Source organism: Lissotriton vulgaris, chromosome 1_1 (assembly GCF_964263255.1).
Source record: "Lissotriton vulgaris chromosome 1_1, aLisVul1.2, whole genome shotgun sequence".
In the NCBI taxonomy this organism is placed as follows: Eukaryota; Metazoa; Chordata; class Amphibia; order Caudata; family Salamandridae; genus Lissotriton; species Lissotriton vulgaris.
Genome location: NC_141685.1, coordinates 1691535776 through 1691561309, shown reverse-complemented (window position 1 = coordinate 1691561309; position 25534 = coordinate 1691535776). Strand labels below are relative to the sequence as shown.

General features: G+C 45.5%; 1 protein-coding gene across 1 annotated transcript in view; it reads left to right on the top strand.

Moving 5' to 3' along the window:
• The window catches only part of LOC147751065 (tubulin alpha-1C chain-like), a 123337-nt gene that overhangs the window by 81542 nt on the left and 16261 nt on the right, over window positions 1-25534 (top strand). Inside the window, exon 3 of the mRNA XM_086918928.1 lies at window positions 5020-5168. Within this exon, the coding sequence (XP_086775054.1) occupies window positions 5020-5168 (149 nt within the window). The remainder of the gene's footprint in view (window positions 1-5019; window positions 5169-25534) is intronic.

The following is a 25534-nucleotide window of genomic DNA, read 5'->3' as shown; positions in this document are numbered from 1 at the left end:
TATATATATATAGCTTTGTTCTTTATGCAAAAGGAAATGTGCTTATCATTGCTTTCTACTCTGATTCAGGCAAGTGCATCTATGAAAGATACCTTAATACTGGAAAAGTAATTAGTCACTAACCTGTAACTGCAGTTATCCAGTATTGGTATCTTTCACAGATTCACATGCAACCCACCCGCCTCCCTATGAAGGGCTCACTTGGTACTCTGTTGTACCTCTATATAGCACTGTGCTTACGAAAATCGGAGGGACCAGAGCTCCTTCCAGGAAGGTTTCAGAGGGTGGTGGCAGCTGATTGGTTGCTCTCTAGAGTTTGGCCCTTATCACAAACGGACCTGGATATGTTTCTAATGTGAGGACTTTGGCCTATTACTCTATATGTCTAATGGGACATTGCTTTATTTATGTACTAGGGACTCTCATCCCGACGACGGGGAATGATTTAGGCATGTCAATCTATGAAAGATAACAATAATGGATAACTGCAGTTACAGGTAAGTAACACATTTCTTCTAGTGGGTGCCTTACGGACACCTGTGAGTTAAGGTGTGTTCTAATGGTTGGAGAGTGGTAGGGAATGTTAATAGTTTTGGGCCTTTAAGCCTGGTTCTCTACCCCTGTGCTATGGTCTTTCTACTCTAGAAGACAGACTTTCTCATTGTGTCTGCTTACTTTGTGAACCATTTTCTGACCAGCTTCTGAAAATGTCATCCCCACCCCCTTAATCCGGATCTCATTGTGCTTCATGAATGCATTTAAGCCTTATCGCCGGTGGTAGCTTGGTTTCTTTTGCCACAGAGTTTACTTAAGGTTGCAAGGTATTTATGAAAACTCCTAGCTTTTTACTGTTTTGATGCTGTTCCAATATTTGGAGGCCAAGTAAACGAGATGGTGTTTTTTTTATTTTATTTTTTAGACAGTTACTACAATTTTGGTTAATCAGTGACGGATGGTGTTTGAGTTCGATGGTGTTGATCTGAACACTAACTTCATTGAAGTCGTCGACCTTGTTAAAGCCTGTGCTGTTCTGACAGACCAGAGAGTGGAGGCACTCAGAAGTCGGTCTCGAACAGAAAATAGTTCAGTGCACCATAATAAAAGTGGACTATATTATTGAACTAGATAGGCCACTTTTTGGCCTATGTTTGCAAATTGCGACAGTTTTGAACTTGTACCTACATACTGTATGTGTTTTACAAGAGATAGAAGATTGCATGGATGGGAGTTTGCTGCAGGCAATGTTTGCAGGGAAACTAACTCTGAAAAACAGCAAATAAAACGGGCCGACAAAGGACCAGATCGCAAGGAGCTGCCTGACTGCCCTAAAGTCAAACCAGAACCTGGAGGCAATGCAAATCCTGACAAATGTGACTGCTCGTCATTTAAAACTAATTCACAAATATAAACCTCTACTTAAATTGCTGAAACGTTGACCTTAAAATATCATGGCATTATGCAATAAACTGAAATCATTGCGCTCCCTCATATTACTGCATGTTTTAAGCAGGCATATCCAAGAGGAATATTCTCCAATGCCTTCTCTTCTGACTCCTTATGTCGTGTCTTTTATTAACTTTATATTGGGTCTGCAGGTAGTATCTTTGCACGTAAATCTTGTTGGCGTCCTTTTAAACTCCATTGCAATCTTTACCAGTCTCTGTCCTTGCATACACACCTGCTGCATTGATCAAAGGTACGGATGGCCACAAGGACATGTCCCATCATAGGCAATAGAAGAAAGCTAGGGCTAAGTGGCTGACTGCTGTGGGCAGCGATTTATCTAAACATTTAAATTGCAGGTGTCCACCGCCAGGCCACCCTTGTGGCTCACTAAGATGACCTCATTAAATTAGTGCCTGACCTCATTAAATTAGTGCCTGACCTCATTAAATTAGTGCACCAAGCCAAAACTTAATCCATCCAAAATGGGACGGGAACTCCTCACCATGAAGTCCTAATTAACAGATGTTTAAAACTACTTATCCGAACCAACCACTCTGGAAACAGATTTTGGCTGTTCGAAGGAATCTTTCTTTTTAAGTGCCTTGCAAGACTGAGGTAGCACTGCTGGCAATTGCCCACACAGCAAACGCCTGTGTATTTGTGTCATCCTGGAAGGTACCAACCTAGCCCAGCAGTGTATGCAGGACTTCAGAGAGGTCCTCCCATTGGAAAACTGCTTTTTATTTGTACACGGTTACAACTTTTAAAAATAGAATATTGTTGCACATCACAGGGCAAAAGGCGGTAATCCACATCCGGTCCACTCAATCCAATAAATTGAGAGCTGGATAAAAATAACTTTTTAAATATTTACATATAAAGTTATGAATAACAGACTGATTATCAATGGCAAGTACACCCGCCCATTCTGGTCTATATTGGTGTCCTGTAACTAGTTTAAGGGTGATGAAGTGTCACTACTGGGTCTATCTCAAGGGATAAAACGGGAAATGCTGACACCAGGTTGAGAATTGGGTAATGCCAGTTTGAAGGATTTCCCTGCATCCTTGAAGCCCTAAATCTGAGTGTTTGTGGGCACCCATGTACACCTCCCTCTCCAGGACTGGGCAATGATCCATCTTCATCAAAATGTAGTGTCATGCTTCGTGATTAGGCAGCCCAGCCCAATCCGTGTCAAAGTGTATCTAGGCGCCATTAGCTCCTCCTATATTCCAAGACCAGCAATCTTGGGTGTGAGAGCTATGGGGCATCCACTTGTAGCTGATAAGTTGTGCTGCACATAACTCAAAAACGTTTGGATGTGGGTGCACTCCCTTATGATGTGTAGCAATGTGCCAGTGAATGTACATTGCATGCAAGAGGGAGAGTCCCTCGACCCAATCCTCCATAACCTTTCAGGGGTATAAGTTTAATGGATGTATTAATGCTTGATTAAATAGTCTGCCGAATAAAAATAAAAAACATGTCCCTCAATGATGTCTGGGTAATGGGCAGCTCCTCTGCCTCCTCAGAAGTTTTTCAGCTTGGTCATCAATGTAGTGTATATGCCATGTGACCTATTATTTGCTTATACCATGGTGAAGGCTCCATATGTGTTCCAAGGCTTAGGGAAGTTCAAAGTCACCATAGATGTAGACCACTGTACAGTATTGAACTATACAGTACATAGTCATCCAGAAATAGAAGGTTGAGGAAAACTTGAATCTTCTTGAACAATGTATCTTCGAACGTGTCCGAAGTCCAATGTCTCTAATATTTCATCTATTGTTGCACAAGAAACACCAAACCAAATTTTCATGTAGGGATTTGTCTGCCCAAGAGAGCCAGTCCGTATGAAAGGTTCCAGGCTGCACATGGATCCGATCAGGCTCGTGAATAAAGCATGTTCTCCAAACAGGATTTCTATAAAGCCATTACTAGAACTTACACGTTGTTCATGATTTATCACCACTATATAGCAAGCGTGGCTCTATCTCAATACAAGCACCTGAACTTTGCCGTCCCAGTCGCCAAAGTTTTGCAGGAAATACTTCAGAGAGCAATTTTTCTAGTATACAAATATCTCCATAACATAGAAGGTTCTTTGTGTTTGGTAAGTCAACTGAGGTGCATGACACAGCACTGCACTTACTTGGTTAGGCTCCAGAGGGTTTCACCTGCACTGAACTCAACACGTGGATCTATAATGACCCACTGCTTGAATTGTTTGACCATGTGCTAAAGGTCCTTGGCATGTGTTTCAAAGAATCCAGGAAAAATTGCACCAGATTTAATTCAACCAAACCATATGCTATAAACTCACTGGATGGTATCCAGGGAAACTGTGAGCCATTGTTCTGCAGCAAAGGTCAGCTAGGCCCTTTACCAGGCATGTTGTACCCTAGGCCAACAGACGTATGAACTGGAGAGAGCACAGTTGTTTACAACCAATAAAAGCTTGACAGTAACATGGGCCTGTGAATACGTTGCAGATTACTGTGCAGCAAACCCTTCGGTGGTCATAGTGATGGATCATGATGCCCAACACCTGATATATGGTAATCCCATGGCCACAAAACCTCGTTTGAGTGGCAGATGGTGTATACAACATCTGTAATAGGAGTTCAAAATAATCTACAAACTAGGGAAGAAAAAAACAAATGTTTAGCTTCCAGGTCAAGACAAAGATGGTGGTGGAATATATCCGCTCCATGATCAATCTTTCTGCACCAAACCTGCTCTACACACCAAGAACTGTAAAGGACTAACTTGAACATGTCAAATACACTAGTACCGATATATGGAAAATTTGAGGGCCTAATTCTTTAGGATACGCACATTGTCCTTCCAAAGAGCCTACAAAAACACATTTTAGCTTGTGAGCCAGAGGTATAGTAACCACTCTCTAGGGCAGAAGGTGTAGTTCCAATCACTGGATGCAATGCCTGTAATCACACTGAAGACATGGCGCATCTCTGGTAAACTAGCACATGTGACACTTGAACTACCCGATTCCATAGGTTTTCCTTTGGAGGAGGCTTCTTGTTACTTTCCTGTCCCCGCCCCTCATCCCTTGCTGGCTTCAGGAATCTAACTGCTGGTCATCAAGGTAACTCATTGGCACAGATGGCATACTCTGCCCTTTCAGCTCCTCCTGGCCATCTCATGTATATAAAATATGACTTTTTTTTTCCCACAGGCTGCCATATTTTCTCTAAGTTATGATGTTTCTTTATTAACTATCATTTGGTTGTACTGTCACTCATTATAACTGACATTTTCCAAGGCGTTTGCCTTGTTGCTCGGGTTACCAAAGCTCAGCAATGAAGCCATTATGGAAACTTCTTTACCTTTTGTGCACTGTATGATTGGATGTAGCAGGCTTACTTTCCCAGTGGGTGTTGCACCGACTAATGCTTTGAATTTCAGATGCTGCTGGTAATAAGTAGTTTTGCTCACCTTGTGACTTTCCGTATGCGATCTATTTGTATGTGTTATTTGTGCAGACCAATTAATTTGTGTACTTTAAGCCAAACTCTGTAAGTTATATTTCTTGCTTTTGCTCCTCCACAGATGAGATTAAAACTGGGATTTACCGCACACTGTTTCATCCAGAGCAGCTCATAAGTGGCAAGGAAGACGCTGCCAATAACTATGCACGAGGTCACTACACCATTGGGAAGGAGATCATTGATTCCGTGGTCGACCGGATCCGAAAAATGGCAAGTCTGCTTCTTCCTTATAAGTATCAAGGTTGTTAGATCCAAAGTGTTCGTCAGTGGGTGCAAAATGTAAGAGTATATAATTATAATAATTATAATTGCATTTATGAAGCGCCTGGTTACACTGGACCAGTGTGTCCCCGCGCTGAGGTAACAGCTAAAAAGAGCGCAGCATCCACAGTGACCTGGTAACAGAACAAATTAAACCGCAGAAAACAAATAGGTCTTCAAACCTGTCCGAAAGATGGATTCAGAACACTCTCCACATCTGGGCCGCCAGATACCGAAAAGAGCGTCCGCCCATCCTGGATATCATGATTTTGGGGACGTGCACCTTCCTTTCCCACTAGATCTTAGCAGTCTGGTCGGTACATAGGGAATGAGAAGGTCAATAGATACGAAGGCCCCTTCTTCTGTAAAATCGGATGACTCACACACATGGCTTTAAACTTCACTCTCTGCCTGATGGGAAGCCAGTGCAAGGAGGCCAGTGCTCTTTTGGCTGAGGCGCCCTCCACTCAGCCATTTGCAAAATATTGATTTAGCTTGGAACCTGTATATATGAAGCCTGTTCATTACAGTGTCCTGTTCTTGCATGCATTTAATTACCACTGATCTTTTTCAATAGACCCATAATTGTGCTCTTCTGTTACTAACGAGATTACTTTTTCAGGAAGCTAAGGACTGTTTACTTGACTTGAAGCCTGGGGTCCCTAAGCCTTCATCATATTTAAACAAATTGGGACAAGCTCAATCCCCGCAGTAGTTTGTTCCTAAGCGCGGTGAAAAGACTTCCTTACTTTATTTGCATGGAGCCCTGGGGAATGCAGAACTGGGCCTGAGCGACCAGAGGCCAGGAATTATTGAGGAAGCTGCTGTAACGCCAGTACCTTAAGGAGGACAATTGATGGCTGGCACTTGCAGTGAGAATGGAGAATTTGACCATTGCCTTATCTAAGATTCGACTCATCGTGGACCCCTTTACCCACGTGACACTGGGACTGCTGATTGAGGAAGGTCTACTGTTGCTACCAAGTAGAGGCCTTGGCCCAGATTATTTGCCCAGGGACTCCTTGGTCCTGATGAATTGCCTGGGGACTGGCAGTGGGCCAGAGTTATCTGCGCCATCTATTGGGGTAATCTGCGGCTGCGAGAACTAATGTGACTGAATTCAGGACCGTGGTTCAGTAACCTGTAAGTGTATGGCTCTACTGCAAGGCATTGCAAAAAGCCCTAGTTAAACCTAAAGCTCTGATATGAATTGGGGCGGGGGCACTTTGATACTGGCTACTGAATTGCTTGTAAATAATTCAGGGCACCAGTTGGCAAGAGACCCACATATGTAGAGAAATCTGTGACTCCCCAGAGATGTAGGGAGGATCACTACCTAATGATGCATGTCCTCTTTGGGTGAGGCGCACATACCAGCACTGTAGACTGCTGAACTATATTGTCTTTTTTTATTACAGAAGAAGTCTTTGGTGGGCTTTTTGAAATGCTTCAACCAGTGGCATTGGTTTATTTCTGTAAACCAGGAGGAGCCAAAGCACTCATGTTAGTCCACCCCTTTTGAGGGCTACCCCAAGAGTGGTGATGGATAGGGAAGCCATTCCGCAGGCAGCAGGAGACGGAGCCTCTATGCTAGGAAGTGCTAGTGTGCTGCGGTTTCCTGATTGCACCAAAACTGGGACTCTTTGATACACTTAGTTCTAACGAAGGGATATCAAACTTCAACATGCTGCTATTCTGTGATTAATTAAGAATGGTCCATGGAAACTGCTTGTGCTGTTCAAGGTGGAAAAGAATGTAACCAGGCTCAAATGAATGAGGTGTGACATGAGCAGGAAGGATGGTAACAGATTCTGTACCAGAAGATTGTTGGCTCGAAGCACGTTTTCTGATTTTTAATTCTTTTTTTTCCTCCTCCTCGTTTCCTTAGTCCTTTCCGGCACTAATAGTGTCCAAGATGACTGCTTGCAGACACAGTATGATTGTCAATGATCACAGAAGATAGTATGCTCTCTTTGCTGAGCTAAGGTTTTTGCTGTGCTCTGTGGAGGCATCGCAACTCTACGTTGTGACTGATCTGGACTCCTACTTGAACCCAGCTATTCGCATCAAGTGCCCAATTAGTTTCCAGCCGGTTGGGCAATCGTAAATACTTAATGTGCAACCCAATCGTGGGTTTGGATACTTTAACAACTTTTCTTGTGAAGTTGTCGGGGTGACCGGAAGAGTGCAATCGGGGTGACCTTTGAATGACCACTCTGAGAATGGAACTGCCTAATCCACTGTCCCTCACTTGAACACGGTTCTCATGCTCTTTCATGACCGGACTTGATGCGTCGCTGTCTCTGTATGTGTTTGGGAAGTCTGTGAGAATAAAAGTCAGCTGGCTCAACTGAAATGTTCCCATTTTGTTAATAGATTGCAGCATGTTAGTAGTTTGTTACGATACAGATTAAGCGTAGTTAATTTATAGGAGATGGGGTAGACATTTAGGTTTCCTTTTAGACGCCAAGAAGTGGAGGTTGAGAGAGCGCCCAGCAGGAACTTGACCAGATTGCTTCATGGGCTAGCTGCAGTGCTGCCATCTGCCTGATGCCCAGACTGAAGCCCGGTTATGATACTTTTCCCAACTTTGGCCTGCTCTTTGGCATGGCTCCTGATAATTTGGTCTGCAGTCGTCCATGGTATGTGAATGTTGCAGGACTGCCCAGTGGTGTGGTGCAGTAACGTTGCAAAGCTGGGGAAGGAGCAGTCCTTGAGCAGCACTGGGTCGGGTTGGTTGAACAAGTCTTTTGTATTGGAAGAAAAGGTGGTTTGTGTAGTCATTCAGGGATGCTGCAGTACCTCGTATCACGCTCTAAAGCGAGGGCTACCCTATGTCATACCTGCATTGTGAAAATCAATAACAATTTTTTTTTTAAATCATACAAATGGTATATCCGACAATTTTCATCATAAAAGTTGCATCCTTGCATAGAAAAAAAAAATCGAAAACACCTGCCCACTCACTACCACCCTAGGGCTCAAACCAGCAGTTTCATGCAGGTCTTGTTTTCAACCCTCATGGTGTCACTGTGGTACATATCTTCACATATAACGTCTATGACATGAGCAATAACACAGATAGGTAGACTGTTCCATACCCTATTCAGCCTTTACGACCTGACACGACTTGCATCCATAGGCTATACACTCCATTTCTATATTTGTAAGTTCTTTGCTACAAATTCCTCCAACATTGCATACCAGTCTAGCGAGATGGGTATCTTTCGCCTCCTTTTCAGTTCCTTTCTGTGAAGTTCAGCTCCCTCTGCCCTTTCCCCATCGAACCACCTCATTATACCAATTTAATAGTGGGGGCGGTCTGGTAGCTTTCCACCTTAGTTTTATTTCTTTTTGCCAATATCAGTACAAGGTTTATAAACTTGCGGGCCCGGCTACCCCTCTTCGGGACCTAGGCCTAGTAATTCCAATGACCAAATGTTTCTAGTTGGTGCTACACTATTCACCAGGTCCTGTACTGATGACCAATAATGCATGAGTCTCAGGCAGTCCCATAACATGTGCAGTAAATCGGCATTTGAGATGTCATGCCTGCATTATGGCCTATTAAAGTATTCTAATGGTGATCACAACTGTTAGTCCCCATCAGTTGCACGATATTGAAAGCCTGATGGGCAGTCTCAAGCTGTCGGAGTAGGGGCTTCTTTACCGATCCGACTGGAGTCTGGGTCTCATCTTTGCACCTTTTTTCTTTCAGCTACAATTGGTTCATCTAGAAAGTTTAGAGGAACATTATTCCCAGCTCTCGGGAGAGAGGAAAGAGTCCTTGGATTTGTCTGAACTTGGATTTGGCACCTGCAGGTGTGCAGTTGTGAAACCATGTTGAGGATTGTCCAATTTGATATGAATTTTCTGTGTTTTTTAGTATAACGTGATTGTTAAAAAATTTTTTTAGCAAAAACCTCCTTTTCTCCTAACCTCTTACACCAAACTTCACATTGTAGCAAACGGCACCAAGTAAAATGAAATTTAGGCTAAATATATATTAATTCATAATGCAATAAATATACGTGGAAGTTAACATTACTTTTAAAATTGGCATAAATGTAATTGCACAACCTGAAATGGAGATGGCGTAGTTATGGTTAAGTTGAGAATGCCTCTTCTTTTTCTTAAAACTTTGGCACCATTTGACAACTTTATAAAATGTTCAGTTGAATAGTGTTGGAGACTGCGTTTCAACAGGTCCTGCATTCAACCCACCCTGTGCATGACCAAAGGTGCACCTCCTTCGGCAAGGCCCTACACCGGTGAAATGGCGCACAGAGCTGGTCTTGTTGCGCACCAGATGAGTTTGGTGCATGACCTGACATAAAACCAGTCCTTCATCCATTTAGTGAGCAATTGTGGTTGACGGACTTACAATGTGATGAACTCACCTGCCTGGGAGCCTACAGAATGAAAACCGGAAGTCCTGCTTTAAAGCATCATTGTATATGCTTGCACACTTCTATTTCAGGCCCCCAAGCCCCGAAAAATGCAGCAATAAAGTGATGAGTGGCTAAAAAGTGTTCTTACACTATACAAGGAGGTCTTGAGGATTTTGGGGGGCCTGGTCCAAATGTATTTTGGGGGCCCCTGGTCCAAACCGCTTTGAATTTGATTCAATTTCGGCTTTTTCATGCGCTCTTTGACCAGGTGACAGAGTGTACTGGCGCTCTAGTTCAAATTCTAAATGTATTAACATCTGATAGTCCGGAATAGTGACCTGTGTTTTCGATCTTGTAACACAGCAGCAGGTCACTAATGTTACTGCAAATAATCTTACACCCTCCTATTTCTCATATGTGAGAGCCTATTGTCATCTAGAACAAACTTTTTTTTTAAAACCGATTTTGCATGAAACCTAAACAGTTGTCTGTAAAATGTCTATATTAGACTCTCACACATCATCCACATTAAAATACATTAAATTAAAAGGGTATTAAACAATCTGTTTAAGAATTATTCAAGGTCAACAGGGCAGTATTTTCAGCAGAACACAGGGGGCCCCTGAAAGGCTGGGCCCTGGGCCAGAGCCCAGTTTACCCATGCCTTAAAACGTCTCTGCCACTATAACAAATAGTTGGTTTGGTGAAAGAAAAAAGGGCACGTTTTAGTGCTTTGGTAGGATTCTACTTTCCAGAGTAGGCGCACCAACATCTCTGCGCATTGCTAGAGGATCATGGCCATCATAGGTCGAGAAGAGGAGGTGGCTTGAAACTATGAAATGTCTGTATGCCCACACTATACAATCTCTGCTGTACCCTAAAAGCAGAATCCCTTTTTTCTGTTTGATACGAACATTTAAGATCCCGAAGAAGAGGGTGAAGGCAACAAGGAGTGTTGAGTGTCCGAATAGATCAGCCATCATCCAGTTAAAGTGTAAATACTTTAGCAGTTTTCCAAGTTTGAGACCAAGAACTGTGCTGGGGGCAAACTTAAAGATTGTTTTAGGACAACAACTCTGCCCTGACACTTAACAGCCAGGCATGGCCTTAATTATGGTGAAAGAGGAGTCTATGGGGAGGCACCAAGTAGCGGTGGACCAGCTATTAGCCAAGATGATGCAGAGCAGGAAGAAGGCTCAAAGGATGATTCTCGGGGTGCAGAGGATGGCACACTGCTGTACAGAGTGCAGAACACCTGTTTTTGTACTGGGAACAAAAAAGGCTTATTCAGAGGAACCTGCTCATGTAACCCAATAAGACTTTGTATTTAACTTATTTGCACAAATATTTGATTAAAGTGAACTTTTTCCATATTTTGTTCAAAGATTAAAAAAAAAAAAGTTTTAATAAAAAAATTCAAATGCAAAATCAAATTGCAGGAGATCCTGAATGAGGGGATGTTGGTGTCTAATCAACTCATCAGCGCGGCGGCTGATGTGTCCTTGCTGGCGGCGCATGGGTACTGCCATGGTGTCAACCAACTGCGCCATGCTTGGCTTCGACTTGCGTCTCTCAAACCAGAGGCTCAACAAAGGGTGGCCAACCTGCCTTTCTCGGGGGACACCCTGTTTGGTAAGCATGTGGACGACGAGATGGGCCGCATGAAGGCGGAGGACTGAGACCCTGACGGCTGTCTGGTTGGAGAAGACCTACCGCCTGTTCCAGAGACGGTTCGGGGCGCAGGGCAGAGGGATGGGACAGGCTTCGGGACAGCAGCAACAGCAGCAGCAGTTCTGGAGGCCCTTCCAGAAGGGCAGAGGCGGCCAGCAGTCCGCAGCAGCGAACAAAGGCCCAGTCGGGTCTAGGCCCTGAACTGTTACTTCCCCCTGCATCCGTTACCCACTCCGGTGGGGAGGGGGGTGGGGGGTGCTCAATTTTTTATGGCAGAGTGGAGAAAAATTACTCGGGACAAGTTGGTGCTGAATATTATTTGCAATGGATACAGTCTTCGGTTAACCAGCCCGCCTCCGGCAATTCCACCGGTCAGCTTGCCGTTTCAGCTGTGCAAGCTCCAGGCGGAGGCCGATACCCTGTTAAGGAAAAGGGCGATAGAAGACGTACCTCTGTCTCAAAGGGGAAGAGGTCTGTACTCGCGGTTCTTTCTGGTTCGCAAGAAGGACAAGAACGAGTTAAGGCCCATTCTGGATTTGCGACAAGCAAACCAGTGGATTTGCAGGGAAAAGTTTTGCATGCTGTCGTTGCATCAGATTTATCCTCGGCTGCAACAGGGAGACTGCCTATGTGCTATAGACCTATAGGATGCTTACTGCCATGTGCCCATTGCACACCAACACAGGAAGTTCCTGCGATTCCAAGTCGGCGCCAATCATTATCAGTACACAGAACTGCCATTCGGGCTGAAGTCTGCGCCCAGAACATTCTCGAAGTGCATGGCGGTGGTAGCTGCACACCTGAGGAAGAACAAGGTGTTGATCAACCAATCATCCAGGTACGGGTAGACTAAGGCCTCCTCATTCGCGGAAGCTCAAGCACACTTCCGGAAGGCGTGCGTTCTGTTGAACAAGCTGGGGTTGTACATCAACATGTCCAAGTCTCTCGACTCCAGTCCAGTGCATACAGTACTTGGGAGCCTCCATCAATAAGCTGTCAGCAAGCTTGTCTCCTTCGGAGGAGAGACGGTTATCACTCCTTCGGAAGGCTCAGGCTCTTATGACCGCTCCATCTACAACAGTGAGGACGGTGTCTTCTCTACTGGGGTCGATGGCTTCTTGTATCTTACTCACGCCACACGCAGGGCTGCACATGAGACCATTGCAGGAGTGCTTGGAGGATCAGTGGGAGCAGAGGAAAGGGTCTTGGGACGACAAGATACTACTGTCTCTGCATGCTCTTCAGTGTCTGAAGTGGTGGTGTTCAGCTGAGAATCTCCTCAGAGGGGTTCCCTTCCACAAGGACATTCCCACGCAGACTATCATGACGGATGCATCTCTCCACGGCTGGGGGGCACAATCCAGAGACTTGGATACAAGGAACGTGGTCCCCTAAGGAGTCCACGTATCACATCAATTTCCTGGAACTCAGAGCTGTTCACTTGGCACTGAAGGCCTTTCATCCGTCCTTCCAGAACAACTCTCTGCTTGTACAGAACGACAATACGACCACGATGTATTACCTCAACAAGCAGGTGGGCTCGAGATCACTCACTCTGTCTCAGGAGGCGCAGGCGATCTGGCGCTGGCTTCTGGCCAGAGGACTGACTATATTGGCTACCCATCTACCAGGTGTGCAGAATGTTCAGGCGGACGCACTGAGCAGACTGATTCAGGAAAACCACGAGTGGGTCATAAACGACGAAGTAATAGGAGAAGTCTTCGCAAGGTGGGGGACTTCCGACGTAGATCTGTTCGCCACCGCCTAAAACAGCAAATGCAGAGACTTCGCCTCCAGGTACTACCAGCAGGGGACGCTGGGGAATGCGCTATGGATCAATTGCTCGAACAGCTTTCTGTACGCTTTTCCACCCATTCCCCTGATTCTGGCGGTGCTCATCAAGCTTGCCCACTCCAGGGCGCAGATGATCCTGATCGCCCCGGAATGGCCCAGGTGGTGGTTCACGGACCTGCTTCATTGGTCACTCCTTCCTCACATGCGGCTGTTGTGCCAGCCGGACCTTCTCACGAAGTTCGGGTGGGCAGATTGTGCACCCCAACCTCTTCTCTTTGAGTTTGACGGCATTGCTCCTGAGAGTGCAATATGGTAATTTGAATCTACCAGAAGATGGTATGGACATATTGAAGGAGGCTAAGCGACCTTCCACTAGGACTTCCTATGCTTACAAGTGGAAGAGATTCTGCATTAATTAATTATGTGCTTATATAGCGCTGGAATCACTCCCGAAGGGGTACCTCTGCGCTTCGACCGCTGCGAAACCCTTCCTGGCTTCCCTGAGAGATGGTCCCTTTATGGGTATCTCCAGGGTGAGACCAGGCATCCCCGGCGGTCTGGTGGGGCCGTTAGTGAAGATGAGGCAAGCTAGTGCCCAGAGTTGCCGAGTGTGCTCGCTGATCAGAGTGGGCACCGAGGCGAGAGAATTATCGAGTCCGCTGACCCTGGTCCAGAAACCTGCCGCGTCGGGAATCGAACCCTGGTCCCGGGCCGTCCTCTGTTCTCTGGTCTGCCGCCTCTAACCAGTGAGCCACACTACTTCACCTTCATCTGGTGCAAGTCCAAGAACTATGATCCAACGACATGTAAGGAAGATGTCGTCCTTCAGTATCTTCTACATTTGGCGCAGTCGGGCCTTAATTTCCATTCCGGTTAATCTCGCTGCGCTGACTGCCTACAGGAAATGCCCTTCACAGACTTCCTTCTGCCAGATCCATGTGATCAAGGATTTTTTGGAAGGCTTAAAGAAAGTGTTCCCTCCTGTCCGGCTTCCTTTGCCTTCATGGGAATTGAATGTGGTGCTGTCCAGATTGATGAAGGAGCCTTTTGAACCTATTCATAAGGCTTCGTTGCAGCACCTGTCCTGGAAGGCGGCGTTCCTCGTGGTCATCACATCGGCCCGTAGGGTGAGTGAAATTCAGACATTGTGTTGCTAAGAACCTTATACTGTATTTCATGCTGCTAAGGTTGTTATGCGTACTCGCCCTAAATTTCTTCCAAAGGTGATCTCTGATTTCCATATTAACCAGACCATAACTTTACCTACGTTTTTTCAGAATCCTTAGTCTCCAGCAGAAAGGTCTCTGCATTCCCTGGATGTTAGGAGGGTGTTGAAATGTTATCTGGATAAAACCAAAGATATTCGTAGGTCAGACCAATTGTTTATCAATTATGGATCAGTCAGGACCGGTCTTGCTACCTCAAAACAGTCCATCTCTAGGTGGATTGTGTCCTGTATACAATTGTGTTACAAAAAGGCTAATAAGACATTAGGGGGTAAACCTAAGGCTCATTCCACCAGGGGCAAAGCTGCCACGACTGCTTTGCTGCGTAATGTTCCTATTGCAGAAATCTGCAAGGCGGCCACTTGGAAGTCTGTCCATACCTTTGCTAAGCATTACTGTCTGGACACTGATGCCGTGTAGAAGTGTGGCTCACTGGTTAGAGCAGGCAGACCCGGGACCGGGGTTCAATTCCCGACGTGGAAGGGTCTTGAGCTCAAATGTCCACGGACTCGATAATTCTCGCTTCGGTGCTTGCCCTAATCATGGGTTCACACTCTGAAACTCTGGGCATTAAGCTTGCTTATTCTCCACAACTGCCCCCCCGCGGCAGGATGCCTGGCTTTCACCTTGGGGATGCCCTGTAGGGGCTATCTCACAGGGAAAAGCCAGGACGGGTTCCCAATGCAAGCGCTGAGATGCCTCCCAATGATTCGAGCGCTATATAAGAACATACAAAAAAAAAAGGACAGACGCTCAGGTTGGGCAGGCTTCGCTGCGAAATCTTTTTGCACAGTAGTGGTGTTATTTCTCTTCTCTCCACCGCCGCTTTGGTGTGGGGATGGGCTTGCCATTCTATTCACTAGATTATGACTATACATAGAGATCCCCTACTACAGAAGGAGTAGTTTGTCCTGTAACTCCAGTTCTGTAGTAGGGGTATCTGTTATTGTCATAAGTGCCCGCCCTCCTCCCCGGTGGAGAAAGATATTCATGTAAGGAATGCTACAGGGCTGGCGTGTTACGCCTTCAAAAAGAACTGAAAGTAAAAGGGATCTGCTGTGCATTCTGGGATACTGAGTTCTGAAAGGTTCTCTTAAAGGCACAGTATCCAGTTCTAAGCCACATAATGGCAGCCTATGGGGATTGTCTGTCCACCACTTTCTCTATCATTCCAGATGCTTCTGCTGGTAGGGGAAGGATTTTCTCTGTGGAAAACACTGGACAGGCTGTGCTGTTTGTGGTGGAATTTCTTGTTGAAGTACTGGACAGCATAGCCTGTGGATATAGGCTGCATTATTTGTATTTAAATTCTCTCAAGTGTCTGTGCAGGTCTGCAATGTTTGACGACTTAAGAGATTGTTTTTGATTGCTCCTGGGTCCACGCTCATGGGCGGGACTATTCACTAGATTAGGACTATAACAGAGATACCCCTACTACAGAACTGGAGATACAGGACAGAAACTACTCCTTTCTGTTTCACGAACAATTTGGCGTTCTTTACTATGCATATTTGTACGTCGTTTTAAGATGGCCACCATGTTAGCTAGGCACCACTTACCAAACAAACAGTCCTTCGTTGATGTCTACACAAATGTATAGACTTCCTGTAACATTAGGCAAATGGTGTGATCAAGACCGCTTGCTGTCGAACCGCATAGCCTTTGTAAAATAAACTGTGGCATATTCCAAGTGAGAGTATTTCTTAAAAGAAAGCTGCTGTGGGATTTAAATTTGCCGGGAGACCTGCTCTGCGTTTTTCTCGTCATCTGTCAATGGGCCACGGACTTCGTGATTAATAATATAATATTGTGATATAATCTCAAAACACAGGTAGCTCTTCAGGAAGCACACAAGACAGACAGCAAAGGTTACCAGCCTTTATTCAAAGGGTATGGAGCAGTTCATTCAGCCAGTAGGATGAGGTAGCCTATCAATTTATTTTTCAATGGTTCCTGGAAGGTACGTGCTGTCGCGGAACTCCTCCCACAGATTTAATTAAAATAACACGCACACTATTTCAGCTGCTCTGAGACTGTGTTGCATTCTGGGGTTGGCAGTTCCTGTAATCTCCATAACTCGTTGCACTCATTCACTGCCGAGATAAAGCCCTCATTGAGCCCCAGCCGCAACATCTTTAGAAGTTCACAGTTAAGTAGCATATTATTTATCACATTTTATGTTAAAAACACAATATGCAGCAAAATAAACATTATAGTGAGGACATATATTCAAGGACTTATAAAGGGAACCATCAGAAGATAATAAATTGGTCTATCTCAGTACATTACCGTTCAAGCGAGGAAGGGCCGGCTTGGATAAAATCTCCAAAGAGAAAAATACAGTATTCACTGGTAAAAGAAAAATCCTGAAGAAGGCATTTGCCGAAATGTGTTGATGGTATTCTGCAAATCACTACCAGTGTCTTTGTTTATATAATGTTCATTTTGCTGCATATCGTGTTTTTTAACATAAAATGTGATAAATAATATGCTACTTAACTGTGAACTTCTAAAGATTTTGCGGTTGAATTTACCAGTGTAATGCAGGTAGCAATGTGTAATTTACGTTTTGAAGTAAATTGTGTGTGTATATGGATATGTATGTGTGTATGTGTATGTGTGTGTATATGTATGTGTATATATGTATGTGTGTGTGTATATATATATATATATATATATATATATATATATATAAAAAAATCCTACCAACAAAAAATAAAGAATATTTTTCTAAATTGGTTGATATATTTTGTGCTTCAGTGTCTAGAGTTTGCGCACTACCTTATTGCCAATCCGCACTGAGCCCGGTGCTTCCATTTTTTGCAAAATATCAACTACTATGCTACATGCCATTGACCTGATTGTGTCTATTCAGCAATTTTGAACTTTTGTTTAATGCCTATAGGACTGCATGTTGCTTTCTCTCAGTGCTGCCCTTGATGCAGAGAGTAAAATAGCCCTAGTTCGATGCTGAATTGCCAATGGAAGTTCATGGAATCCCAAAATGTCCTTTTCAGACATAATTCTGTAGCAAGTATGCATTTGTCATGCTATTACTAAAGTCTCAATCCACTGTAATAAAAAAGACAACACTTTTTTTGTTTTTTTTTAGGTCTCGCCAACGCAGCGCACATGCGCTGCTTTGGAAAAAGACCTTTAGCAATGGATTCACTTTTGCAGACAAAGGTGCACGTGTTGAATGGCAACGCATGCACGTTCGGCGATTTCCCTTACGGGAGCGAGCTTTCCCTGCTCGCTCCCGAAAGGATAACAGGCACAGGCCCCCTCCTCTCTCCCCTCCCCCTGCTGCCAGCGCGAGGCGCACATGCTTTTTTGTACAAGATCTGACACTTCCCACCCGTGCACAATGCTGCAATCCTTTCCTCCTGGGTGGGTTTTCGTTAAGCCCCGGGCCATGGATACAGGCGACCACTTTCTCCACAATACAAACGATATAGCACATGTATCTGTACGTCCCCCACTTTACCTTACACTTTGCCCTCCACTGGAGCCTCTCTTCTTATAGCGAGCGCCAATGCTGGGTCTCAGTTTGCCATAAGAAAACTGACATTCAGGCCTTCCCGACGCCCTCTGAGCGGAGGGCCCCACCTGAGGTTCAGGACTGCCCATCAAGTTTCAGGGTTTGGGTTTTGGTTAATTGTATGTATAGTTATGGCACGTGGCAATCCTGGACATTCGGCATGGATGAAGTACCCCGGATCAACGTTTGTTGCCCTTGAAAAAAAAGTTTTGCATAGTGCAGCCCTTGACTGCACAATATCTCTCCAGAGGCTCTCTGGCACAGTCTCTCTCCTGGTGCTCCTTGACATGCCATACAACACACAAACTTCAGTTCAACAAATGATTAAACAATAAATATAAGACAGCTTTCCAAATCAAGATGCATAGAAATCACCTTACCAGCGGCGCCCTGTGTCCATGAAGTCCCAATGGCTGGGGCAGACCCATGCCACCTTCAGAGTTGGTAGCTGCTAGCATGTGCAGGTGTGTAGTTGAGTGTTTATGTACAACGTTGTGTGTTTTGAGCTATTTGTATAGTTATATGTGCGTGTACGCATGCATGGAAAGTTGTGCTAGTAATCTGCATAAAGTTACCAAGGTACAGTTCTGCATAAAGTTGTTTGGGTTGGTGCATAAGCGTGCATCTGAAGGTAGGGGTGGCCTTTTAGTGCAGGTGCCTTGTTGAGGTGCGTTCTGTTCGGACTGACTCTACCTCCAGACTCCAGAGACTGTTTGTGGAGCGACTTTGCAGCTGCCGTTTTACGGGAATTTGAGTTTTATGGGTAAAAAAAAGCGGCTGCAGCGGTGCCCGCCCGCATTCTGCTGAATAATTTTATTTGCCTCCTGCACCAGTCCTCTACCCTTGCACTTTAAGACCCACACCTGCTTCTGTTTAACACATTACTAGGGTTGGGCTGTTTTGACGGTAGTCTGGCTGCGGACCTGGTGAGGACAGTGTCTGCGCCATGCGCATTCCCGCGCCAGGAGGTAGCTTCATAGCATGCATAGTTAAGCACCATTAGAAAGACACAAGGCTTCCGGAGCTCGACTTTCTTCTGAGTTCCTCAGTCTGGCCAGCTGGTAGCACCGAAGTTAAAGCAATTAGCTTTGGGGCCAAAAAGGTAGGCACGCGAGCAAGGACATTCGCATAGCTCCTGGCAGACCTGGTGAACTGGGTCTACCCGCGGCGCTGTGGGACCCATCCCACCACAGGCACTCACTCAGGCCAAGCCCCTCTGCGAAATGGCACAACGAAGCTACAAGACACGAGCTTAAATTCCGCTTTATCAGGACCGGTATGCAGCAGAAATTCACAATTAAAGGCAATATGCAGCAAACCCGCCTCATTAGCACCCCCATTAACCTCCCCCCAACATGAATAGCCCCCAAACAAACAATGCAAACATTCAGCTCCACCCACTTCAACATATGCACCGTCCTTCTACACCTAATCCAAGAGCTGCACCACTGTACTCCATCTGCCAAGGTGCCCTAGCAAGGCCCCAACCCTTTGTGCCTTGTTTTAATTGGCTTTATTAAGCACATTCACCAAAGCAACGTACATATTTAGAACAGTACACACATTAGATGTCGGTCAATAAAAGTCTGAATTTCATGGCTTCTGGTTTTTTTAAGTTAGTTCTCAACTGTACTTTCCAAACCTTTTTATATCCTGTCTCATTTAAGGGGTTTAATGATACTTTTATTTTAGTAGTATGCATTATTAAGGTTATTTTACCTCCTGCATCGAATTTGAAACCTCTGCAGTAGTGCTGACTGCTGCCATTGCATTTGGTCTTTCTTGCCGCTCACTGAACGCCTGTTGTGCTCCTTTTAGAAGGCAGCCATATTATATGTATGCCTGTCTTCTAGAAGGCATACAGCATGCCTGTCTTCTGAAACCCTATGTTATTGTATGCCCTGAATGCAGACTCCCTGCAGCATCCAAGGTAATGATAAAATAAATTGTGACTAATAAGTAAAGCTGGATGCTACTAGAACAAGCGCGCGCCTCCAGCAGAAGGTTAAAAAAACAATCACTGGCATAGCCAATAGGTCTCGCCTTTGGGACCTTATAAGGTGTTAGACATGCAACAGTTGATGTTGTTGCACCAAAGATATTGTACTGCATTACTAAATGCTTATAAGGTTCCAAAGGCGAGACCTATTGGCTATGCCAATGCTTGTTATTTTTGTACACAATGCCTGCAATCATTCTATTATTTTACCCATTAGGTAAGCATACTGAAGCAATATGAGAGCCAAAGAAAAGTTCAGCTTCAAAACAAACTCTTATTCCTAAATGCTTGTGTTGATCCAAAGTATTTGACTTGCTCCACAGGCCATAAAGTTGGCCCTAAAGTTCTACGTTGACATTTGCCTTTCTAGAAGGTGTTTCGTAAATTCAGATTGAGCCCATTTGTGCCTCGACCATCCCTCCATCACGTGGCTTACATTTAATCGCTAATCAACTGCTTGACTGTAGGATAATCTGAATGACCTCTGTGTTCCATGGAAAGTGGAATCTCCTGGGAGGGGGAAGATTTGAGTTTGGGACTCATTACTGAAATTAAACCGGACCACATGATAGTCCTGCATTTCAAACTTGAGGTGAAAAGGGACATATGCTACCTACAGCACAGTTAAGGTGAACCGCTGAAGCCTGATACTGCCCAATTCCATAAAATGCAGGATAGTGACACTGACTAAGCCCATGCATCCAAGTGCAGATGCCACAGATACCAGAATTGGCTGCAAGTTATGCAAAACGGAGATCTGCAATTTCTCAGTTTGTCCTGGAGTGATCCTGAAGCCCATCAAAGAAACGTATTAATTAAAACAATTCCTCATTTGATTGGCCATTACGGCGTCTAATATTTCGGTGGGAGATAAACCTACAAATGTTTCTGAAACTAGAGCACCAGGTTAGGTTTTTTTCAAAATAGAGTGAGGGTTGGGGGAGCACTGTGGCAACTTTAAAATTGGATTTATAATAGCTAGACTCAATTGATCGATTCATATAGAACATATAATGGGAGCACCCTAGGTAGCAAATTACTTCAGCTGAGCAAGAATAGCGTATTCTTGATTTGAGAATGGGGAGTAAGTTTTATCAACCAGTTAAAACTGGCTAAAGTAGCGAGACGTTCACAGAAACTCTGGACTTTGAGTCACTTCAAAGCTTCTGATCGGAGTACCTAGGAACCCTGATCTTTAGTTTTGGCAGTGTTCAACAAATAGTAGTCATGCTGACTGAACAAGGCAGACAAATGCATTATCCATTAGAATGATGTCCTTCTGGTCGTTGCTTGCCTCGAAGGCCATTCTGTAATGTAGGACACAAGCTTTTATTTCCTGTGAGTAGCTCCAAGTTGGTATACAAGCTGATCAGGATTATTCCTCCAGCTTTGTTTAGTAGACTAGACCGCACATACTCATCCCTCAAAATAATTTCTATTGTGACCCTTCCCTCCACCCCACCCGCCCCTTCACCTGCCTTTCCAAGTGTTTCTCTGTCAGTTTACTAGCATAATTAAGTTGATTTGATTGAAGCAGCAGTGATTACAATAGCCTTTGATGGCAATAAAATTACAAATCTGTTTCCAGAATTATGCGATCACCTGATGGGTTTTCTTAACCGTGCATTGAAGTGTGGAGGATGGGAAAGCCAGTATAAAGTGTGGTCAAATGTGTGTCCTACGACCATGTTCTAACCTGAGGACCTAGATCCGGGCAACCAGAGCTTGTTACTGGATGAGCACCTATCCATAGACCTAAGGAACATCTACCCGACTTAAAGTGTATATCTTGAGTCAGTAAGTATGCTTGAAACACTGAAGAGTGACAGTAAAATTGGAAGATGCCTTCAGTAACCTAAATTATTCCTCACTAGTTTTGTCCACAGTATCCTCCTCTTGTGTTCACAAGCACCCCATATACCGCCTGAGTTTGAGATTTGATGGCTAGGGGGAAATTTCACAGAAGGCTTTTCAGCCGGAGTAAGGTCTCTATTTTGTTACCATCCTTTTTTTCCATCCCTTTACTGTTCACCCATGTCCTTGTTTAACTTTCATAGCACGGGAGTTCTAGAATTTGCAAACAGAAAATTGTTTTATGGGCAAGGTCTGAAATTGAGTCCACTTTAATTCAGCCCATTTTGAGTAATATTTAAGTTTTTCTGATAGGCTACACAATGTATCTGAGACAAAAGCTGGACTGGCTGCCCTAAGCATGTTCATACCACGTGCTCCTCAAAAGTCCTTGCAATTTAAGTTTAGCACCATTTTGGCAGGCGGAAGTTGGGAGGTGAAGAGGGACAGTTATCAGAGCGCTTCTATTCCTGTTGGCAATGCAACAGCACATCCGTATGACTATGCCTCCACTCACTGATATGACCAACCATAGAGGACACACTTTCAACGACTGTACTACAGCTTACTAGCTGCTAGAGAATATTTGTTCCTGTGCACTTGCTGCAGCTTCTAATCTTGTGTGCTCATGATCTGAACGCTTGTATCCAGCCAATGTTAGAATAGTGTGTGTAGAAAGCCCCCAGCATAATGAATCTGGATTATGTTATGACCTGCAGCTCGAACTATTGACATGATAAAATTAGTCCACGGTACTTAGCCACACAACTGAGACTTACTTTTTTCTGTCCCTTCCCACAAGAAAGGCTTATGAGCGTATCGGACATCTGGTGCTCTGGGGGGCAAAAACGAAACTAATGTCTTAGCTGGTTTTGGGCTACAGCGCAATTGCTTCATGTGACGTTTACACTTGCACCAGTGGCTAATGTTGTGCTTGGCACATGCAACATCAAGACATGCCTAAACTGACTGAGACCTAAACTCTCTCTGCCACAACACCTTGCCCCACATTAATGCTGGTAGCTTTTCTGTTGCGGTACCCAGGCAACATAATTTTTTTTTTTTTTACACCTTTATTAACATGGTTCAAGTCATACACAGCATTTCGCCTACAACCCCCCGGGCCGGCGATGCGGTAATGAGGTAATGAAGCATGTAAACAATAAACAGCCAATTCGAAGTACACAGCCTGATGCCGTCAACCCGGGGGTACGGCGGCGCTACATCACCTAACAGTGGACAGTCCAATCGCGAACTTCTGTCGATGTTATGGCGGTGCATATGGTAGTGTCTCCACACTCACAGAAGGTAGGTTATGTGGGTCGTATGCTGTAAAGCCAGAAATGCAGGTGTATTTTGTATTTTATATCCCCCCCTCCCCCTACAGTGGACGTCCCCCCGCCCCCCCAAATTCAAACGGGAAAGAAAACTCCCACAGAACTCCCCACCCCCCCTCCCTCTCGCTGTCCTACCCGTTCACTGACCCGTCTGTTATTTGCAGTGCCATGTGTAGTCTTGTGTTGGTGTCTGCCTCTCACGCCCCAGGTGTATCACCTTCTGAGTAGGCCGGGTGAGTGTCGACCTTGCCCTGTGTAGTATTGTCTGTCTCTCGCCACAGGACAGCCTGGTTTCAATACTCCACCCGGCCGTCGCCATGTCTCCCCACTCAATGCAGTCCCCTCCTCGACTGAGGTCTCATGAGTGTACTGTGTGTGTGTCAGCTATTGTGTATCCTCCCTCTCTGCCCGCTGTGTCCACCGTGTCCTCCCTAGTGTTTCTGAAGATGTTATATAAGCCCCAGAAGTTCTTCCCCCCCCACGCTGGTGGGAGGGAGGAGTTCGCTGTAGTGTTCTGCTTGTGTGCAGCAGTATACCATGTCCCTGGCCCATCGTTTTTTGGTCGGGGTCGGTCCTCTCATCCAGCACTGCGCCACCGTACGTCTCGCTAACAGCAGTCCCATATCCGCCAACCTCCTACACGCCACCGGCAGAGGTTTTGAATAGCCCAATAGTGCCAAAACAGGATCGATCGGTAGTTCATGGTCTAGTATCTCGCTTAATTCAGAAATATCCGCCACCCAGAACTCGTATATCTTGCGGCAACCCCACGCCATGTGCAGGAAGTCCGCCACTGGAGCGTGGCAGCGCTCGCATTCAGGGGATTGTCTGAGGCCATAGCGATGCAAGCGTTCAGGAGTATAATATACTCTCTGTAGGAATTTAAAGTGTACCAACCTTTGTCGTCCATTCAGAGACACTTTTCTAGTATTGGCACAGCAATATGCCCACATCGAATCGTCTATTTCTGTCTCGAGGTCAGTCTGCCAAGCCAGTCGGGCCTTGGAAGGCCCCTGCGCTCTGTAGGAGACAATGCTCTTGTACAGATGCGTCGTCAACTGCCGTGGGGACGCTGTTGCTATGACGTACGAGAGTTCTGGAATATCAGGTGGCTCTGCTAGATCTGGGCCGAGGACGTCTCTCAAGGCACTTCTAAGTCTGTGGAATTGGAACCGCTGTAACAGTGTCGGGCCCTCAACTCCTTGTGTAACCTGGTCCCACGTTTTGACCTTACCATCCTCAAACAGATCACCCGCAGTCTCAAGCCCCAGCTCATTCAGCACTTGGAGTACGTTCCTGTCCCCAATCGGGGCCAGCCACTGCAGCCACTCCACCGCCATCGCAGAGGAGTATAGCAGAACTTCCTCCCTAGCTTGCAGTAAGGCATTCCAAGCATGCTTTGTAGCAGTTATCGAGTCCAATACACCCACCCTGCGATCAACCGGAGTACAAACCGTGGCCGGGAGTGGAAGAGGTTCCGCAAAAAGCCGTTCCAACCGTACGTGTGGGATGTTCTTGTCACCATGAATCCATGTGTGCAGGTGTGTGGCCTGGGCCACTCTATAATATCTCTCTAGGTCAGGCGCACCCAGCCCACCCAACTCACACGGGAGTGTAAGAGTGCTCCACCGGACACGTGGCTGTCCACCCCCCCAAGCCAAGCGGGTCATAAGCTTCGTTAGGTTCCGAAAGAAGGCTCGTGATAGAATTATGGGCAGGGTGGTGAATAGGAATAAAAATCTCAGGAGAATCACCATCTTCATGATGGCTACGCGGCCCATCAGGGAAAGCGGGAGCTTACACCATCGTTCCACGTCGTCTTCACATTTACTAAAAACCACCCCATAGTTTTCTTTGAATAGTACCTCCGGATCAGTGTGAATCATTATGCCAAGATACCATACCGGGTCTGCTGACCAGTGTAACGGATATTCCATTTCAAAGCGATCCGTCACCGGAGTCAGTGGGAACGCCACCGATTTCTCCCAGTTAACCTTTAGACCCGAGAGGGCGCCAAAACGCACCACCTCTCGGAGAATAGGCGAAAGGTTGGGCTCTGGATTTTGCACATATAGTAGCGTATCGTCCGCATACGTCGAGATGACTATCTTGTAGGACGGAAAGCTAACCCCCCTATGCCAGTGGTACTCTCGTAGTGCGCATGCGAGTGGTTCAGCAATGAGGGTGTATAGCAACGGGGACAGGGGCAGCCCTGCCTCGTGCCTCTACTGATGGGAAAGGGGTCCGAGACCCGCTCCCCCAGTCGCATCCGAGCTACCTGTCTCCAATACAGAGCGCCAATCATTTGTAAAAACTGCTCACCCAGCCCCATACAACACAAGACCTTTAGCATGAACGGCCATTCAACGGAATCGAACGCCTTCTCCATGTCTAAGAAGATTGCGACAGCCTTTGCATCCTGACGCACATGCTGCATAGTACCCAGCACTGTGCGTATGTTATAGGACAAGTTTCGAACCGGACTGTTCTGGGGCGACCACCTCC